This window comes from Pogona vitticeps, chromosome ZW-PAR (genome assembly GCF_051106095.1).
Source record: "Pogona vitticeps strain Pit_001003342236 chromosome ZW-PAR, PviZW2.1, whole genome shotgun sequence".
NCBI lineage: Eukaryota > Metazoa > Chordata > Lepidosauria > Squamata > Agamidae > Pogona > Pogona vitticeps.
In genome coordinates, this window is record NC_135800.1 from 935,876 (window position 1) to 954,570 (window position 18,695).

Genomic DNA, 18,695 nt, shown 5'->3' on the forward strand with positions numbered 1-18,695 from the left:
AAAAATTGCCTGATACTGTAGCATAAATTAACACAGCAGCTATATCTTCTAAAACCAGAGTTTGTTCTTGGCTGGCAAACTGAAGGTTGTTTGCGAGCAACAAGTCACGGACCAAGGAGTGGAGGACTGGATAAATTTCTGGTTCCTGGTTTGCTTGGCTCGCCTTTCAAGCGCCAAGAGTCACGCAGGCACAAAACAGCCCGCCTGTATCAGCACAGAAACGCATTCGTGATAAGCCAGGGCCCACCAAAATTCAGGATAAGAGTTTGCATGAATGCCCCCTTTGTTTCCTGCTCTCCCTGTACAACACATTTCCAGGAATGCTGGCAGGCTCACACTCCATGGACGGCTCCTCTACTATAATGCTTACTCTGTTCTTGGCTTACGTAGAAGCTTTTGTCCAAACCACCCCCACCCCACCCCGTCCTCTGTATTAAAAAGCTCCCTTCTGAAACAGCCGAATATGCAAGAACGAAAAAATAACAGCAGAGAACTGGGAGAAGATCAGGAAAAACAAGTCGCGGTTAGTGGAAATGCGGGATTGGCACAAACTCGGATGATAAAACTACCCAAGAACTGGAATTCGTAAAGGAAACTTTTATGTAATACAAAAAAATGTGGATGCTTCAGCTCCTTGTAGAGCAAGTGTTTCAGCTCACAAGGTTGGGAGTTCAATTCCCCCCCGGGGCGTCCTGGACAGGGGATGGAGCCCATGATCCAGAGGGTCCCTTCCACTTCTGCCGTTCTAAGAGGATGATGAAGGCAAGAGCCTCTTTTTTCTTTTGTGAAGTAGAACAGAAAGGGAACAAAACTAGGAAACATTAAGAAAAGAAGACTGAGGGGAGATAGGACAGCCCTTCTCAAAGACTTGAAAGGCCGTCCTCCAGAGGAGGGGCAGGATCTGTCCTCCAGCATCCCAGAGTTCAGGATATGCAACCACGGGCTCAAGGGACAGGAAGCCAGGTTTCAACTGAACGTCAGGAAAAACTTCTCAACTGTTAGAGCAGTACGATAACAAAAACAATAAACTCGGGAGGGGGGGTGAGTGATCCCAACGCTGGAGGCCTTCGAGAAAAAACTGGGCCACCCTCGGTCCATAATCTGCTCGGATTGGGATCCCTGCCTTGAGCAAAGGGTCAGACTGGATGGCCTTCGAGGGGCCCTTCCGACTCCATCATTCTAGGATTCTACGAGTCTAGTATTCCAGCATCATGGGACCCTGCACACTATATTGCCTGCAGTCTCGTAAGCCCTGGCCACTGACGACAACGCCAGAAACGGCATCACCACGCAGTTGCAGCTTCCTGAGCAAAACCTATAATTTCACATCCCCTAAGTAAAGGGTTGCCTTTCAAAAATGCTGCCGGCGTTCTTCTCCTCACCCACCCACCCTTTCCACCCCGGCGCTCAATGTTCCCAAAGGGCCATTAGTTTTAATTTCCTCTCCACATCTTTCCTCCCAAGCGTCCCACATTCCAGGAACTTAATACTCCATCCCCAGCGTGCTTTTTAAAGAGCCACACCGTCCAGGAAACAGTCCTGGAGATGTTAGGAGCTCACGGAGGGTGGGGGGGCTATACCAGCTCAAATCACATCAATTCTGGGTGAAATTCTCCACCCAGAACCGAGGCAGCTCTTGGCCAAAACCTACGCTGTCCGACAAACACAGGAATCCTATGAAAGCTAACTACGGGGTGATGGAATTTTTGATAAAAGGCACAGGTCAGAAATAGGGTTTTTTTCCCCTAAATGCACAGATGACATCTTGTCTATTTTGTGCCATGAATGTATCTTTCTAGATCTTTTCCTAGAGACCAGCTGCATAGCGGCCGCTGCCCCTCCCGGTCCTCTGCAACCCCAGCCAGGAGGGCGAAAGCGAAGGCGCTGTCACACAGACCCAGTTGGCCTCACGACCAGCCCTCCTGAGCCTTCGGGTTAGTTAAGAAGACCAGGCTTGGGACCGGATGGATGGAGGAGGCAGTGGAAGGCCAAAGCATCAGCCCTGCCCCCCCCGGTTCTTTTCACAGAATCTCAAAACTCTACCACTGGTAGGGACCCAGGGGGTCATCCAGTCCACCCCACCGGTGAAGCAGGGGACCCACAACGAAAGCCGCCTTGATCCAACTTCTGCTTTAAAAATTCCAGGGAAGGAGAGTTGAATCAAAACGTCTTTACTTTGAAGGGGAGCCCCTCCCTTCTGCCTCTGTCCTCCGGGGTGGCAATAAACCCAACCAACTCCATCTCCCATCAGCCAGCCTGCCCAACGCATCCTCCCTGGATCTCAACCCCGTCGTCGTGCAAAGAGGTCAGATGCTCGCCATCCAATCCTTCCCCCCCCCTTTATTCTTTTTTGAGGCAATGTTGGGGTCCCAAGGCAAACCTGGGCACAGCTGGAGGCACTTCAGGGGGGCTCTGAGATAAAGTGGGGGGGCAGGAGACCCATAATCCTCTTTCCGGTTTCTGCCCATCCATCTCTACTCGCCTCCCCCCCAGGTCAGGATGGAAGAGGTCCAGAATTCTGGAGCCCCAGAACCTGTTGGGGGTCCCTCACCGGAGGCCCCCGGGAGCCCAGCTGCAAGGGCGCCCCTGGTGGCGGTGGTGATGCTCTCGCTGCTCTTCGAATTCCCCCGGACGCGCAAAACAGAGGTCTTGCGGGATCGCAGTGCGCGCCGCCTGGAGGGGGGGCGGAAGGTCGCGAGTTCAAGTCCGGCTCTTTCCAGAACAATAGGCCCAGGAGGCAACCCGAGGCGCTGAAGCGGGCAGAGCAGAGCCAATAGAGCCCCCCCCCGAAAAAAAAGCGCCTGGGGGTGACGAGCCCCTCGGGTGGGGCGAGCCAAATCCGAGCCGATGCGCGGGGGAGCGCAGAAAGGGGGGGCGCGGCGGCCGGGGGGCCCCCCCTCTGAGCGCAAACCGGGGCGGGGGAGGAAGGAGAGGAGAGTCCCCTCGGCCGGGACCCCCCCTCGAGCCAAGAGTGCCTTGGAGGGGGGGGCGAGGGAGGTCCATCTAGAAGAGGCGCACCGCCACCGCCACCGGGCCCGCAGCATCCCCAACGCGCCTCCTCCGCCCCGTCGGACCGGGTGGGGTGGGGGGGTCTCCCGATCGCCGCGCGCGCCCCGACCCGGCAAGGCGGGGAACCCCCCCAAACAGGCCACCCGGGAAGACGGAGAGACTCCCACCCACCCACCACCCACGCCTGCAGGCTGGGACCCCCCCACCGACCCCAGTTCCCTGCAGGAGGGGACCCCCCCGTCCGCGCCCCTTCCCTCCGGGCACCTGGAAAGCCTCCGCTGGCCGGGGGGCTCCGGCAGGGACTCCGACGCCGACGCCGACGCCGCCTCCATCAGGACCCGCGCAGGGAGCGGGCCCCCTTCCTCCTCCTCCTCCTCCTCCTCCTCCGCCTGGACCCGCGGAGGGGCCGCACCCGCGGACCGGGCGGAGATGCTGGCGGGGGAGTCCCCGCTCCACCGGCCCCGCCCCGCCCGGCGATGACGTCGCAGCCCCCTCCCCCCTCCCTCCCTCCCCACCCCCACCCCCGCACAGGCGCCCCCTGCGGGACGCTCGGGGCGAGCAGCGACAGCCGCCGGTCCCGTCCCCCCCCCCCGCCCAAAGCTGCCTTCCAGGACCCCCCCCCCGGCGGTGTCAGGACCGCCGGCCTTCCAGACGAAGCGGGGCGGGCCCTTTGGTCGCCCTCTGCAGACGCAGGCCCGCGTCCATCATCGCCATCATCATCTGGGAGGGACCCCCGCGAGAGCATCCAGCCCAGCCCTCCACGCGCCCTGGGGGGGAATCGAACTCCCGGCCTCTTTAAAAGGAGAAAAAAGAATGGGGAGAAAACATTTTAAATAAATAAACACATGCAGTGCGACCGGCCGCAGTATATCCACGAAGGGGGGTGGATTGGGTCCGAGCCCTCCCCGCGATGGATGCTGAAATACAGGGGGTAGGAGGGACACCTGACGGGCGGCAGCCTGTCCTGCCCCGGCGCGGGGAGGGTCCGGGAGGGGCCGGCGGGGCTTGCCCGGGTATCCACGGCGCCCGCCTTTCAACAAAGGCGCGCCTCCTTCCTCCCTTGGCCGCTCCTCCCTCTCCCTCTGGTCTCGGCCAGATTTCCCCTTTCGGATCAGCCGGGCGCTCGGGACTGCGAGCTCCCAGTTTTTCAGGGAGAGGAAGGTAAGGGGATGATGGTGCTGCCAGTGGCAGTGAGTTCCCCTGTCGCTTGGACCGCCAGCGTGGGCAGTCAGAGTGGGTAATATAAACAGAGGAGGGAGGTCCTCAATTGGTGGAAGGCAGGCTTCCTAAAATTGCTGGAGAGCTCATGGGTTTTAGGTCTCTGGAGGCCGAGCAAGAAGTTGGGAGTTCGATCCCCCCACTGGGGCCTCCTGGACAGGGGCTGGACTGGATGACCCCGAGGGTCCCTTCCAGCTCTGCCGTTCTAAGAGGATGGTGATGTTGATGACGCAAAATGTCCAAGTTAGGGTTCAGTCTTTGGGCTGGCTGGATAGCTCCGGGGTTGAGATCGAAGCTGGAGGTTGCGAGTTCGATTCTCCTCTGCCCCTTGGCCTCCTGGACAGGGGCTGGACTAGATGATCCCACGGGGTCCCCTTTTCCAGCTCTGCCATTCTGAGATGATTTTTAAAAAACGTTCCTGCTGGGAGAGAAAGTTAGGAACAGCCAGGCAAGGCATCCGGGGGGGGGGGGGAGAGCCTCTCGCTCTGTCGACTTTCCACCCCCTGGTCACCAAGGGAGACCAAAGAGAGAAGGGCTGATGGCAGCCGCCTCCACAGCTGCCAGCTTCCTCTTCTTTCCTGCCAACGGTAGGAGACGCCGGCTTCTGGCGTGCCCAGGCATGCCAGTGTTTGCACACACACACGGCGGCTGTGAGCGAAAACAGAAATCGGAGGCATGTCGGCTGCCAGCAGTCAAAAGACAAAGCAAGGCAACACATGTTCTCTCTCTCTCTCTCTGGGGAGAAAACCCGTCTCTTTCCTTCCTCTGGGCGCAGTGGCCGACGGACGGGTGCGTCCAGCTGATGATGGCGAGGGGTGCCCAGGCCAGGAAAAACAGAAGCAGGGCGAGAAGACAGCGGGAAGAGAGAAAGTCAGAAGGAGAAAACTGCATTTCTGAAGATTTCAGCTCCTCTTCTTGCCTTAACAAGAGGAATGCATTTTGGCAAAGCTACATTCCAGATGTAACGCAGGGAGTAGCAAGATAACTTCGCCAGATGTTTTACTGGGATGGTCCAACATGTTAAGATCATTTAAAGACATCTTTAGAAACATTTGGAAAGGATTTGTCCAGGTTCAAGCTATTCACTTAGGCATCCCGTGACCTTCTTTCTTAAAAGAAAAGGAGATACAGTAGGACTCTGTACCTGTGAGATCCATCATCCACAGTCTGAAAATATTAAAAATATTAAAAGAAAAATTCTAGAAATAGAGTATATTTCTATCGTATCACTACCATAACTGGCCATGGGAGGGAGGGAGAGACCACGCTATGGATAGTGTTTGCTTTTAAAACAGTATTTGCTATAATTCAAAATTTTCAGCCTCCGTGGATGGGGGGGCGCTTTGAATTGATTCCACCATCCACCCCAGATATGGGGGCTGTACTCTAATGACTCTGAGAAAGCCCTGCTATTGTGGAGAACTTTTCTCTCCCAGAGTTGGGAATTATGGGATTTGTAGTCCAAGAAATAAAAACCAAAATCCCCTTTTTTTTCTATTCTGCATCTCTCCTTAGGCTGATGGTGGATTATTTCTTTGAAAACCCAAGATGGGGAAGAACCTTGGCTTATGGGATGGATGGGGGAATGGGAGAGATTTCCGTTCTGTGATAGCTCAGGGACCTACCCTTTCGTTAGCTCTTCTCTTGTCTCCTTCAAGGCACTGGCTGTGCTTCCCACCTTTCGTCCACCGAAGATGAAACATCTCGTGGAACCGGTGGTCTCTGTGTCAAAAGGCTGTGGGGACCCTCGGAGTAAAGCTGGCCCCGATTCGACAGGACCTTCGCCTTCAGCCACGCCGGCTCTTGCCCCCGGGAGATGCCCTCTGGTCCAGAAGTTACAAGATCTCAAGAAGAACTCAAGGCAGGATGAGAAGCTGCAGCAGCTGAAAGCCAGGATCCACTGCCAGCAGCAACGGTGCATTTCACGGGCGTCGACAGAGTGCAGGATGCTGGCCTCAAGCGCTGCGGAAAGCCCCACGCACAGACAACCTTGCCTCAAGAAGAAGGTTCGCAAGATCGCCTTCGTTTCCCCAACACCAGCAAACACAGGTCAGCCCATCGGTGGTCGGAATGGTTCGGATGCAGGCTTAGGGCGGCTAGCGGAGAGAGGAAGGCCCTCTTGGCATTTTTTAAAGGACACATTATAAAATGATACATTATAAAGATACATTATAAAAGGATACATTAGGATACAAAAGGATACATTATAAAAACTGAAAACATTTTCAGTTTTTTAAATGCTTAGCGATAAATCACTTGCTTGTCCTTTTATATTTTTTTCTCTGCCACGCTTACCGATGTATCACATAGGCAATGTGTTCCCTATTGTAATCATCATCCCTGCTTTTGTGTAACTTATAGTTAATTCCCCCCACTAACTTTTCAATAACAATTCAAGTCCTCTTTAATGCTACCTTGCATTTATCTAGTGACATATCCCACCAGGTGTCACCGTCCCTTGCCTGCTGAAGAGATCAGAGATCTCAGAAGCTGGCATAGTTTGGTGCCTTTCGTGTGGACCCTAATAAAGCTATCACCCCGATATGGATTTTGAAATCTGACTTGGATGTCTTGTGTGACTTTTCTCATGTGAAGTCCAGAGAGGAAGGGCGGCTAAGAAGAAGCAACATGGGACCGGCACATCTCCCCTCCTTGAGAAGGCTCAGAAAGTGCAAGGTAAAGTGTACAGGACACTGTGAAGGATTAACAGCCACCTGTTGAGCCAGGGTTCACAGCCCTGGGTCTATCTTGGGTAGCAGGATTGGTGACATTGTTCACCCCCTTCAGCTTAACTCCCTCTGAACTTAGGGGAGATCCTCCCAGTAGCCGAAGGGAAAATCGGTTTCCCCAGAAATACAGTAGGACCCCATTATCCGCGGGATCGGTGTCCACTGATTCACTGATCAGAAAAATAGATTTCTGCAGAAGATTTTCTCTTTCCAGAGAGAACCCAAATGACACTGTTGCGGGTGACTGCTTTGAATTCTGCTCCCTCAACAGAAGGGCTCCTCTCAAACATTCAACACCACCCACCCGTAGCAGGAGCGGATCGTGCATTGAGCCAGAGGAAGGAGTTAAGAGTCTGACACATTTCTGGCCTCTGCCATTTATTTATCCCTTTCCTGCTCCCTTAGGGCTCCCAGAGTACAGGAAAACCTCTCCCTTTCTCTCGTGTTGCTAGCTTGTTGGGTCGGTGAGACAGTGCTAATTCTCCTGGGACTAGCGCTGTTTCTGTGGCTGGGTTGTTTTAATATTGCTCCTTTCTGATCTAGATATTTTGCAAAAAGAGGACTCCGGCACTCTCTTCTGAGCCCCAGAAAAACACCCTCATAATTCTCCACCCGTTGAGGACGGATGATCGGCTTCCCTCCTCAACAGCCATCCAGTTTTGGCCCTCTTGTAACAGCTGCTCTGTAGGATTTTTTTTATGGCCCCCAACCTATTTAAAATGTATGAAACACAAAATATTTCCCCTTCGCTCTCCCCCCCCGCCCCAGCCGTGTGCTTTGTTTTAATGGGAAATTTGAAAAATGGCGTTGGGTCCTTCCTCGGAGAGTGGGTCATCATCCCGCCGCTCACCCCACGGCCACCCTCGCCCGGGGGGCCCATTCATCATGGTAACTGTCAGGGCGGGTGGGTGGCGAAAAGCTAAGCTGGCCTGGCCATTAGTTCCTGTCAGGGACGAAGCCAAAACGAGGCCAAGAGGAGATGAATGGGAGGTCAGAGGTCAGAGGCAAAGTACTTCCAAGTTTGATGAATAGGAGGATTTGCGGCAGTTAACAAAAAATTAAGTCAGCCCGGCTATAAAATATTCATCTCTGCCTGGAAGCAAAAGGCGATGTGGTGAGGATGCTGGAGGATTTCCCCGCTCAGGGAACCAGGATTTTGTTATATTCCCCACGATCTAGTTAAACCTCACTCGCTTGGAAAGAGCCTGGAGCCTTTTCCGAGATTCCTCATCGCCTTTCAGGAAGACGTGGATAAATGCATGACGACGATCCGTTCGAATTCCTGAGAGTTCGGACTAGAGACGGGCATGAATCAAATTACAAACTTGGGGGAGGAAAACATTTTGCTAACCACGAACTTGTGTTTCTATTCCAGCAGTCCATGCAGTCAATGTTTTTGCATGGAGAGAAGGCCAGAAGCTGGCTAGGAAAATTCTTGGCCCCTTGTTTAGAAATCAAAAGTTGAGGAGCATCTCAGAAGGGGAAGCAGCGCCGTTTGCTCCAGGTACCGTCCTCGAAGACGCCCGTCTCCCCAGGGAAATTTCAGGAGAGGTGTGAAAATATTAAAAGAAAAAAAAATCCAGAAATTCGGTAGATATTTCTAAAGGTGTAGTTACCAGAAGTGGCCCTTAGAGGGAGCCAGAGACCACGTGATGGATAACATTCTTGGTACATCTTTTCAAGTATCATTTTTGATATTTTTGTCTTCTTTTGAAGACTCTTTCGCCGTCGCTTCTTGCACCTCTTGGGATCTTCGTTCCCAAATCTCTAGACACCTGAATCTGGATGAACACCTATTGCTAGTTTTATCTCCAGTCCACTGTATATCTGGCCCCCCACCATACCAAGCATTATTTTCTGCTGCTCTGGAAGGTGGGATCCAGACCAGTGGATTCAAATGACCAAAAAAATGAGATTTTTAATTAAATAGTAGAAGGAATTTCCTGATGCTGCCTCCGTGTGGAACAGACTCCCTCGGAGAATGGTGGGCTTTCCTTCATTGGATGTTTTTAAGCATCCGTTGTGTGGCTATTTGAGACGGATGTTTTCAGTTGTGGGTTGTCTGTTTCTTTGGGATTTTAACATCGCGGGGTTCACTTCGTAAATTGTATGAGGAACATGGAGACAAGAGAAGAATCTTCTGAGAGGATGCTAAACTATACGCTTCTTTCCACAGAACCTAAAAGACATCGGGTGATGGATGAAGTCAAGCAAAGCCTTGGAGAACAAGATGGTGCCATGCCAAGGGCGAGGAGAAATGTCGGGCAGGAGAGAAAAGAAAACCAGATGCTCGTGGATAAGGAGAACCCTCGAGGGTCAAGAAATCGGAGCACGAGGCCCCCAAACAACCTTGGTGCAGAAAAGCGGACAGTGAAGAGTCAGGGAGTGGCCACAGGGAGAGAGGAGAAGGGAAGGTTCAAGGCTGGACCAGATGCTCATCATTCGCCCGGTGCCTGCCTCGTGGACCCCGGAAGGCCCTCTGCCTTTTGGACGGGACAAAAGAGAGGGTCTCCTCAGAGAAGTCATACCCCTGGCAAGGAAAGCTCACCACCGCCGCGCCGTGACATGGCGAGAAGAGGGAGCAGGAGTCCTGAGCAGATCCACGCGTTCATGGATAAGACGCTGGCAGAAAGAAACAAGAGGTTTCGGGAAGAAAAACTGGCCTCAAAGCGAGCCCAAGAAGCGAGGAACGCCAGGCTGCAGGAGGTGTACAGGAAACAGAAGGAAGCCTTCGGAAGGAGAAAGAGCGGCTCGGAGGTCCGGTGGGGGAACCAGGCAGCGAATCCTACAGCATGCGCCAAAGCTATTTGTGGCCTGGTATGGACATCGGGAGGAAGAAGGAGCAGCGGGCAAGGGATGGTCCTTTGAGCAAAGGGTTGTGCCCGCAGCTCCTTCTAGGAGGGGTTCCCAAGGCCTAGCGGCCATGCGTGGGGGGGGGAGTCATAAGCCATGGGCCGGTGTTAGTTCCAGAGGAAGAGCACGCTCTTGGGTTTGGGAGGAGATGGTGGTGTACGCCATCAAGCGTGCCAAGGATCACAAACATCAGCTCTTATCATGCAGGTTGTCCAAATGACGGGGGGGGGGGGGTCAATGCTGTCAACCCTCTTTCTGCCGTAAAGCAGTTCCAGCCGTTTGAGGTGTAGTTTTAAATTTCAGGAACGGGAAAGAGAAGAACAGCCCAGATCAGAAACGAGGGCACGGCTCCACCGGTCATCGCAGGCTCTCCTAAAGAACGAGGCCTTGGATCAGGAGATAACCAGAACTGCAGAGGCGGGAAGAATTTTAGATTCCCCAACGGTTGCCAGCTGCCACACAACTCCATCGAAAAAGCCCATCTTTGGCCTCCAGGAATGGATGCCCTGGGAAAAGTCAGCCGTTTCTCCCTCTCCAGCCAAGGAGAACAGAGTCAAAGCCCTTCACGTCCTGGCTCAGGACCTCAGTGAGCGGCTGGACCGAGAAATGGGGAAGCTTCGGGTCATCAACAAGCCCATGTCTTTGGAAAGGCAAGGAGCGTTGTCTGGAGCGCCAACTCTTTCTACGATCCGGAAGCCGGAGATTCCTCAGACGGGAGGTGGTGGTGCACAGGGTGGAGACGCCATTTGGGATTCACGCTTCTCCCAGAATCCTTCAAGAGATGCTGGCAGGACCCAAGAGAAGATCGTCTACGGAGATGGATTTGCAGCCCACCCTGATCAAGGACGGCCTGGTTTGCTATCCTCCCGGCCTTGCAGGGAGATATTAAGGCCGAGATCTTCGGAGGAAAAGCACCAGGAAGCAGGCTCAGTGGATGTAAATCGAGGTTAGCAGACACACTTTTTTCCCCTATTGTTCCCTCCTCCTGTGCTCTTTGGGGAAATAGGAATTACAGAACATAATTTGCAGGACATAAGAAGTGAATCCAGGGATACTGGGGTGTGTGTGTCGTACTGAACTATTTTCTTTTTGTTATCAATAGCTTAATTTAACTTCTATGGGATGAAAACAGGTTGGAGAGAGAAAATAATCAGGTAATATAACACAGAGGGACACAGCAGTAGTGACAAAAATGATGAAGGTTATGACAAGGTGGGAAAATTTGGAGCCATCTGGGCTGTGTTTTAAAAGCTCTTATCTTCAGTGTGATCTATTATATTTTTAATAAGTGCCATAGCGCTACAGCAATACATCAACCCAGCGTGGGCAGTTCCTTATCTCTGAAATAGCGCTGTGTCACTAGGGTAATCTTTTCCCAAAAAACTGTAGGTTCTCTAGAGACAATATTAGCTGTCTGCTTGAGACCTTGAACCTGTGCATGTTTCCTCAGATGTAAACCCTACATTACTTAGTGAAACCTCCCCCATGTCAGCACACACAGCTGCTGTCAGTGTAATGTACTGTATTTAAAAAGCAGCGAAATGATCGGCCTCAACGCCTTGTATTCTTCCCATTTCTGACTTTTTCTAAAGGATGTGTTCCGAATGAAGGACTCCACTGGGATAAAAACCTCTTCCAGGGGCACACCAGACCCGGGGGCCTCATGGCCACACCTCAGCGTCTCCCTGGAAGGTAAGCACAGCTATATGGAGGCCTGAGAAATTAGAAGGGGGTTTGTGTTGTGAGCGAACAGGAGGGCCATTCGAATTCCTTCAGGTTAATGTTTGGATCTGCTTTTTTTCTGGAGCTGTTCTGCTTTGGAAGGAAGACTAGGAGTCTCTAAATAAGCAGAGAAGCCCGCTGGTCTGGAGGGGGGGACATCGTGTTTGGTGGTAAGAAGAACAGCCCTCCCTTTGCAGCTTGGCTTGCTTTCATATTCTGATAGAGGACCATTTCACCCTGGCACGATGCATTCCATGATCCCGTAGGACGGACAACTGCAGTTCAACACGTGCGCATGGGATGGCAGTGTTCCCTTACCCAAACGCCACGGACGCTTCCTTCCCCTTGCTGTGCTGCTCCAAACACAGGATTTTGAAGGCAGCTTTAGAACGGCAGAGCTGGAAAAGGGGAGCCTACGGGGATCATCCTGTCCAGCCCCTGTCCATGGGGGAATTTGAACTCCCAACATCTGACAGGCTAAGCCACAGAGCTATCCAGCAGGTCCATTTCTTCAGAGGCCAGGATGCAGTCTTAAGAGATTCTGCCAGCTGAGCCGTGGGCTTTGCCTGGACTCACTCAGCTGTGTGGGGACTTCAGCAGCCAACGTCCCCAGAAGCAGAGGAGTGTGGGATGTGGATGATGGGAGCCCTGATCTGAAAAAAAACCCAAGTCAGGGTTCATCTGAGCTTGGAAAGCTTCTTGTTCGGGTGGTGGACTCTTGAGAGATCCCGAAAACAACTTTTCCAGGTTGGGGTTGACATTCGCCACGTCTCCCAAGCGGTGCAATTCAAAAAAAATATGGCCCTAAATTGCATGTGGTTTTTGCATTAATCTCGCCCCTCCCCAGAGACGGTGTTTAAGCATATGGCCGCGACGGCTCCGGAGTAAATTGATTGTCTTTAGGACTACCTTCCTAAATCCCCACTGATCCCGTTTCTGCTCCAGCTTAACGAGAGATTTAACCAATTGGATCCTGTAGATTTATTTACAGCAATTGTTTTCACTCCCCCCTTTTTTTAAAACTTGCAAAAGGGAAAGTGGAAAGAAGCAACATTAATATATCTGTGTTCCTATGTTAATTAAAACAGAAATGTAGGAAAAATAACAATAGCTGTCGTACTACCAATTTTCACATACCATGCATTTCGGATGTTCCAAAGGGTCAATGCAGTTTATCTTACAGAAGGGAACCCTTAGCAAACCTCTCTGAAGCATCATCTTTGTATTACAATTTATTTCTGAAGAATTGATGTAGGGAAGAAAACTCTCTGGTCTGCTGGTTATTTTCTGCAAGAGGGCCCAGATTTATTTTCTGCGGCTCCAATGGATTTAAAATAAAAAAATTAATTCAGTTCTCAGTAAAATAATTCAATTCAAAGTAAGAAGAATTCAAATCAACGAATTCAATGAATTTCAAGTAAAAGAATTCAGTTCACAGTAAGAAGACTTCAAATCAACGAATTCAACGAGTTCCAAATGAAATAATTCAATTCAAAGTAAGAATTCAAATCAACGAATTCAATGAATTCAAAGTGAAATAATTCAATTCAAAGTAAGAAGAATTCAAATCAATGAATTCATTGAATTTCAAGTAAAAGAATTCAGTTCACAGTAAGAAGACTTCAAATCAACGAATTCAACGAGTTCCAAATGAAATAATTCAATTCAAAGTAAGAAGAATTCAAATCAACGAATTCAATGAATTCAAAGTGAAAGAATTCAATTCAAAGTAAGAAGAATTTAAATCAATGAATTCAATGAATTTCAAGTAAAAGAATTCAGTTCACAGTAAGAAGAATTCAAATCAACGAATTCAACGAATTCCAAATGAAATAATTCAATTCAAAGTAAGAAGAATTCAAATCAACGAATTCAATGAATTCAAAGTAAAAGAATTCAGTTCAAAGTAAGAAGAATTCAATTCAACGAATTCAATGAATTCCTAAGAAACCCTGGCCAGTCCAGCTGGTGGCAAAGACTTCTGGGAGTTGTAGTCCAAGAACATCTGGGGACCCAAAGTTGGGAACCGCTGGACTTCACCATTTATAGCAATGCGCTGATGGAAAAAGAATGGAAAGAATTACCGAGAACGGGAGTTTATTTTTTTGAATCGCTCCTATGGCTGCCCTGAACCAAGGAACCTCCTTGTCTTTTCTTATTCCACCCCCCCCCGAATCAAAAAGGTTCATGTTTCTATCATGGTTTTTGCATGCTGGGGTGTCTATGTGGCCCCCAGATGTTCCGGGAGGCAGAATATGGATCCTTGAACATGTGGGATGGAATGGAGAGCACTATTTTTCTTGTCTATAAGCTGCCCAGTGCATTTCGTCTACCTGAAAATGCAATGCAGATTATTAAGGGTTTATTTTTTTTGGAACGTGGAAGAAGGAAAAAAAAAAAAGATGAAGCCTACAAAACGGGGGGGGGGGAAACAACCGCCATGGTCTGCGTCAACGCCTTCTTCTCTTCTCAGAGTTTTGTCTGTCAGCGGATTTCACTCGAACAGCGCCTTCTACCTTTGACCCAACATCAGCATCTGGAAGGTGGCCTTATTTTGCCTTCTTCCTCCTCCTTCTTGCTGGCCAGGGATTTATTTACCCGTAAGCAACTAATGACCATTTCAGACAGAGAAATCCTTGCATGTCCAGATGGGGGGTGGGCGGGTGGGGGGAAAGATCTTCGGCTGTCATTGACATGTCTTGGGACAAAAGCTGTAATAAGATAGATCGGTAGGTCTGGGTTTGTTTTCCTCCTTGATCAATGTAATTACTCAGTCAGCCAAACCTGTTTTGTCTCAACAGAGAGCTTCCACTTTCCGGCGCTTGCCATTTTGGGCACCGTGGTAGCCCACGTGAGCAGCTTTGAATGCCTTTGCTGGGGGTGTGGTGGGGGAGCAGGGGGAACCGGCATGTTTTCCTGTAGTATTCAATACGTCCGCATTTTTTTTTTTTTTTTGCATCCACGAAATAGGTGTGTGTGTGTGGCAGGTTTGGCATCAACCCCTGCAGGGACCACAGTCCTTTTGTCGTCCAGCCAGAAAACGAAGCAAAATTCAAGCTAGGAACGAGTGCGAAATTCTGTCTTGTTTGGGATACGAATTCGCCAAAATTGGCAAATCGCTTCGTATGGCCTGTAGGAAGACTTTGAGGGTACAAATACTGAAAGTTATCTTCCCGAGAGGTAAAGATGGTCGTACCCCATGGGCAGCAAAGGAAAGGATCCTGCCTCGTTTGGCCCTAAAGGAAGGAAGAGGAGAATCAGAAATGAGGCCGCGCACGGGAGGCAAAATTTCGTTGGAAAACCCTGACCGAGTTGGGGAGGCCTGTACGGAAGTTCTGGTGAGAGGAGGCCAAGTTGAATTTTGCTTCCACAAATGCACAAAGGGGGGGGGGAGAGAGAAGGAATTCGAATTCCCTTCGGAGGAGGCTTCTCTCCTCGGGTGCAATAGCATCTCAACATGACCATGAATCAACTGCGTTACCTACCAGGTCTCACTGTTTCTGGGTCACTCCCTGGCAGGAAAAACAAAGAAAAGCTTATTAAAATATTTTTTAAAAGAAATGAGATTTCCTTTAAGCAGATTGCTGATGCAATAAAAACAGGTCCTCCCTCTTTCTTTGGGCAGGAAAACATCTGCCACAGGGGGGCCGTCACTTTCCTTCTGGCGGATCTCTAAATGCACGATTTTGGTGTGTTTTTTTCACGCATTTCCCACTAATCCGTTTAGCTAAGCTCAGTAGAAGGTGTTTTTGAAGCCTAAGTAGGGTGGTTCTCGGGTCCAACGCTGACAGCTTTTAGCTCAAATCCAACACCAAAGGAGCCCGGCTTATCATCTTGCAGTGATGTCACATCTGCTTTCCAGAAGCTTCCAGAAGACTTCCCCCCTTCTAAAAGAGGCTGAGATCTGTCTGGCTTCTTAAAAGCCTTTTAAAAGCTTCTTTCACAACCCTTTTGTTTGTTTGTTTTTTGCAAATAGTAGCAGCCAAATGACACTGGCTGCGGATCCCGTTTTAAAGTTTTTAATCGTGGAGTGTTTTTTTGGTAACCATTACAGTTTAATTTTTTAAGGTATCATTTATTGTGTTTTTAATTTAATTAAAAAAAAACCTGTAACCTGTCTTGAGTTGCCCCCATTGGGAGAAAGGCAGTCTATCAATTAGACAAATAAATAAATAAATAAATACTGAAAATAAGCAAACAATAAGTTATTGTTTGAGGAAGGACAGTAATGGTGGAGTCAGCCTGGCCTCTTGTGGGAGGGAGTTCCGGAGCCTAACATGTGGATTTTAAGGTAGTTTCTGGTCTTGTTTTGGCAGAAAGAACAGAGCTTCTCCATCTTCTGCTTCCAATTATCTTGTCTGTTTGATTTTCCTGTTGGTCATGATGTCCCAGTGTAGAATAATCTGTTTGGTATAATCTGAAGCGTGTAGTTGTAACAAACGAGTTATAAGCTTCCTGGGATTCTATGAGTCCCTCTCCTGCTTCGCGGGTGACTATAAGTCCAAATTAATGAGAGGAATCAAATCTTTTGTGAGCAATGGAGAAGCCACAGACACGTCACATTTCTCTCTGTTCATTCTTAGACAATCTATCAGCTCCCGCCAAAATATTGGGCCACAGGAAGATGGCACCGAGGACCATTTTGGTAAGCTGCAACTGAAGAAAATTGATGTGTGCGAGCATGGGTGTCTTTCGGCGAACATTCTCTCCCTGATCTCTTCCCGTTTTCTCCTTCTCTGCCCATTGGGTTGTGTTTCAGTAGACTGTACGAGTTTAGTGAGTTAGCCGCAGCTCTCTCATTCGTAATTTATTTATCTATTTATCTATCTATCTATTTATCTATCTATCTATTTATTTGATTGATTGATTGATTGATTGATTGATTGATTGATTGGTTGGTTGGTTGGTTGGTTGGTTGGTTGGTTGGTTGGTTGGTTGGTTGGTTGGTTGGTTGGTTGGTTGGTTGGTTGGTTGGTTGGTTGGTTGGTTGGTTGGTTGGTTGGTTGGTTGGTTGGTTGGTTGGTTGGTTGGTTGGTTGGTTGGTTGATTGATTGATTGATTGATATCCTGCCCATCTAAGTGCGCCAAGAAACAAGAGCTTTTGCCCCCCCCCGGCCTGGGTCTTACTGTTAACAACACCTAATGGCTTGGGGCCTGAGGGGAGAATTTAGGTCCTTGAATTTAACAAATAAATCCCACGAGAGAAATTTCTGACATCATGCTGGCAATTTGGACAGCGCTTAAGGCTGCCTTCCTCTAAAAACAATGTCCCCCAACCTGGGGTCATCCAGATGTTCTTAGACTACGACTCCCAGAAGACGTCAGCACTAGCTGTGCGGCCAGGGACTCTGGGAGTTGTAGTCTAAGAACATCTGGGGACCCAAGGCTGGGAACCACCATTCTAGAGCCTTGGGGTCATCCAGATGTTCTTGGACTAAAACTCCCAGAAGCCTTCGCCAACAGCTGTGCTGGCCGGGATCTCTGGGAGTTGTAGTCCAAGAACATCTGGGGACACACACCCCCAGGTTGGGAACCACTGCTTTAAAAGCATAACTGGCACAAGCCCAAGGAAGGGGGGGCTCCCTTCTGGGCTGCCACCTTGCCCTGGTTGTGACCCGCACCTCCTCGCCTCGTGGACAGAGTCCAGTGGCCGCGTCACACTATTCAAGGTGGCGGCCCATGTATTTGAGAGGATTGCTGAGATTAGCAAAAAAAAGCCCAGAGAAAGCTGGGGGGGAGAGAGGCCGAGCCAGCAAGCGAGGGAGAGAGAAATGAATCTTCTGTTCCTCTCTTCCCCCCCTCTCCCTTTAATTGGGTTTCTCTCTTTCTTTTCTTTAATTTCACTTAAAAGCGAAGCAAGGCATAGCAGAGCGATCGATCATGCTCGGAGAGGCCTTTGGAAATAGTGCAAAGCGATGCCATCCACTCCAGGCCTCCCAGTTAGAAGCCAGTTAAATGGGGAACGCAACAGTTGTGGTGCGATCGCACAAGGCTTGGCGTTCTGTCACGTTAGTGGGTGAGAAGGATCCAGAGACAAATAGCAGGAGAACCATTGCGGAGTAGAAAGGACAGGGTGGCCGGCTGCCTGAGTGGGGTCCCTTACTGCTTTGAATGCCTTTTGGGGGGTTGCTTATCTTTTCTGTATCTTTGTTTGATCCTTTTTAGTATTTATATACAGTAGGACCCCTTTATCCACGGGAATCACTATCCACTGATCATGTAGACCAGCATAGCCTCTCCGCAAAACGACATGTAGTTCCAACAATTGAAACTGTTGGAATGACATTTTGAAAATCTTGTCCTTAAACATTAGGTTTTTTTGAGGGTGTTTTTTTTCCGAAGTTGAGCCAAAAACCAAGAGCGAATTTAATGTCGACGCATTCGTTTTAGCACCTTATTCCCAAGCTCGGAGCAGAACAGCGTCTCCGGCATTCAAGGGCCGTTTGAGCGTTTAATGCTGTAATTAACCTGTCATTTCATCTGCCGTTTAGAGTTTAGCCCTAAAAGAACAGTCACGAAGGGCCTTAAAGAGCTGGCGTCCGAGCGAACAGGCTCAGGAGGGACTCCATGGGGTTTGAGAGGCTGCCCCACTTTATGCCAAGAGGCACAAGAAGAATATGCTGTTTCCCCCCAGGGCTTCAACCTGGATCAAGGGGCCACATCCTGGCCCAGCCCCAAGCCTGCGGTACGTCTTTGCTTTCTGTCAACCACGGCAATACGGTCCCCCCAGAAGAGCCGGTTGATAGAAGCGAGCCACCGGACTCCACCAGCCAGGTAAGGGGTTGTACACGCAAGGGAGCCTGTTGTCCTCCTCTTAATTGGCTCTTTATTACTTAGTGTGTGTGTGTGTGTGTTTTGTGCAGTCAAGTCGGAAACAACCAATAGCCACCTTAACAAGAGCTTTTCAAGGGAAGTGAGATATTTAAGGAGTGGTTTTCTTAGTTCCATTTCCCCTAGTGGAATTTCCATGGCCGAGCGGGGGAATCGAACCCTGTTCTCCAGAGTCCGCCACTCTATTCGCTACCCTGGGAGTCTTTATTACTTGCTTTGGCTTTCTTTCTTTGCGTTCGGAAGCTGCATCCAAGTTGGGCGGGTTGGCAAGGAACGCTTCTCCTTCTGGCGTTATTGCGGTGGTGTGTCAGTCAAAAACCCCAAATCCGGCCT

The 18,695-nt window shown here is 50.0% G+C and overlaps 2 protein-coding genes across 2 annotated transcripts in view; one reads left to right on the forward strand and one right to left on the reverse strand.

The window, feature by feature from the left end:
- The window catches only part of GPSM1 (G protein signaling modulator 1), a 28,224-nt gene extending 24,805 nt beyond the window's left edge, over positions 1–3,419 (reverse strand). The window contains exon 1 of the mRNA XM_072984690.2: positions 3,274–3,419. Coding sequence (XP_072840791.2) covers positions 3,274–3,341 — 68 coding nt within the window. The 5' untranslated portion in view covers positions 3,342–3,419. The remainder of the gene's footprint in view (positions 1–3,273) is intronic.
- A 553-nt stretch (positions 3,420–3,972) lies between these two features.
- On the forward strand, positions 3,973–18,630 carry LOC110079619 (uncharacterized). The gene is made up of 9 exons (XM_078382718.1): positions 3,973–4,170; positions 5,886–6,276; positions 6,823–6,903; positions 8,332–8,460; positions 9,133–9,773; positions 10,113–10,755; positions 11,402–11,501; positions 16,115–16,176; positions 18,166–18,630. The coding sequence occupies exons 2-9, from the start codon at positions 5,922–5,924 to the stop codon at positions 18,366–18,368; spliced, it is 2,214 nt and encodes a 737-aa protein (XP_078238844.1). The 5' UTR covers positions 3,973–4,170; positions 5,886–5,921; the 3' UTR covers positions 18,369–18,630.
- The last annotated feature ends 65 nt before the right edge of the window (positions 18,631–18,695 follow it).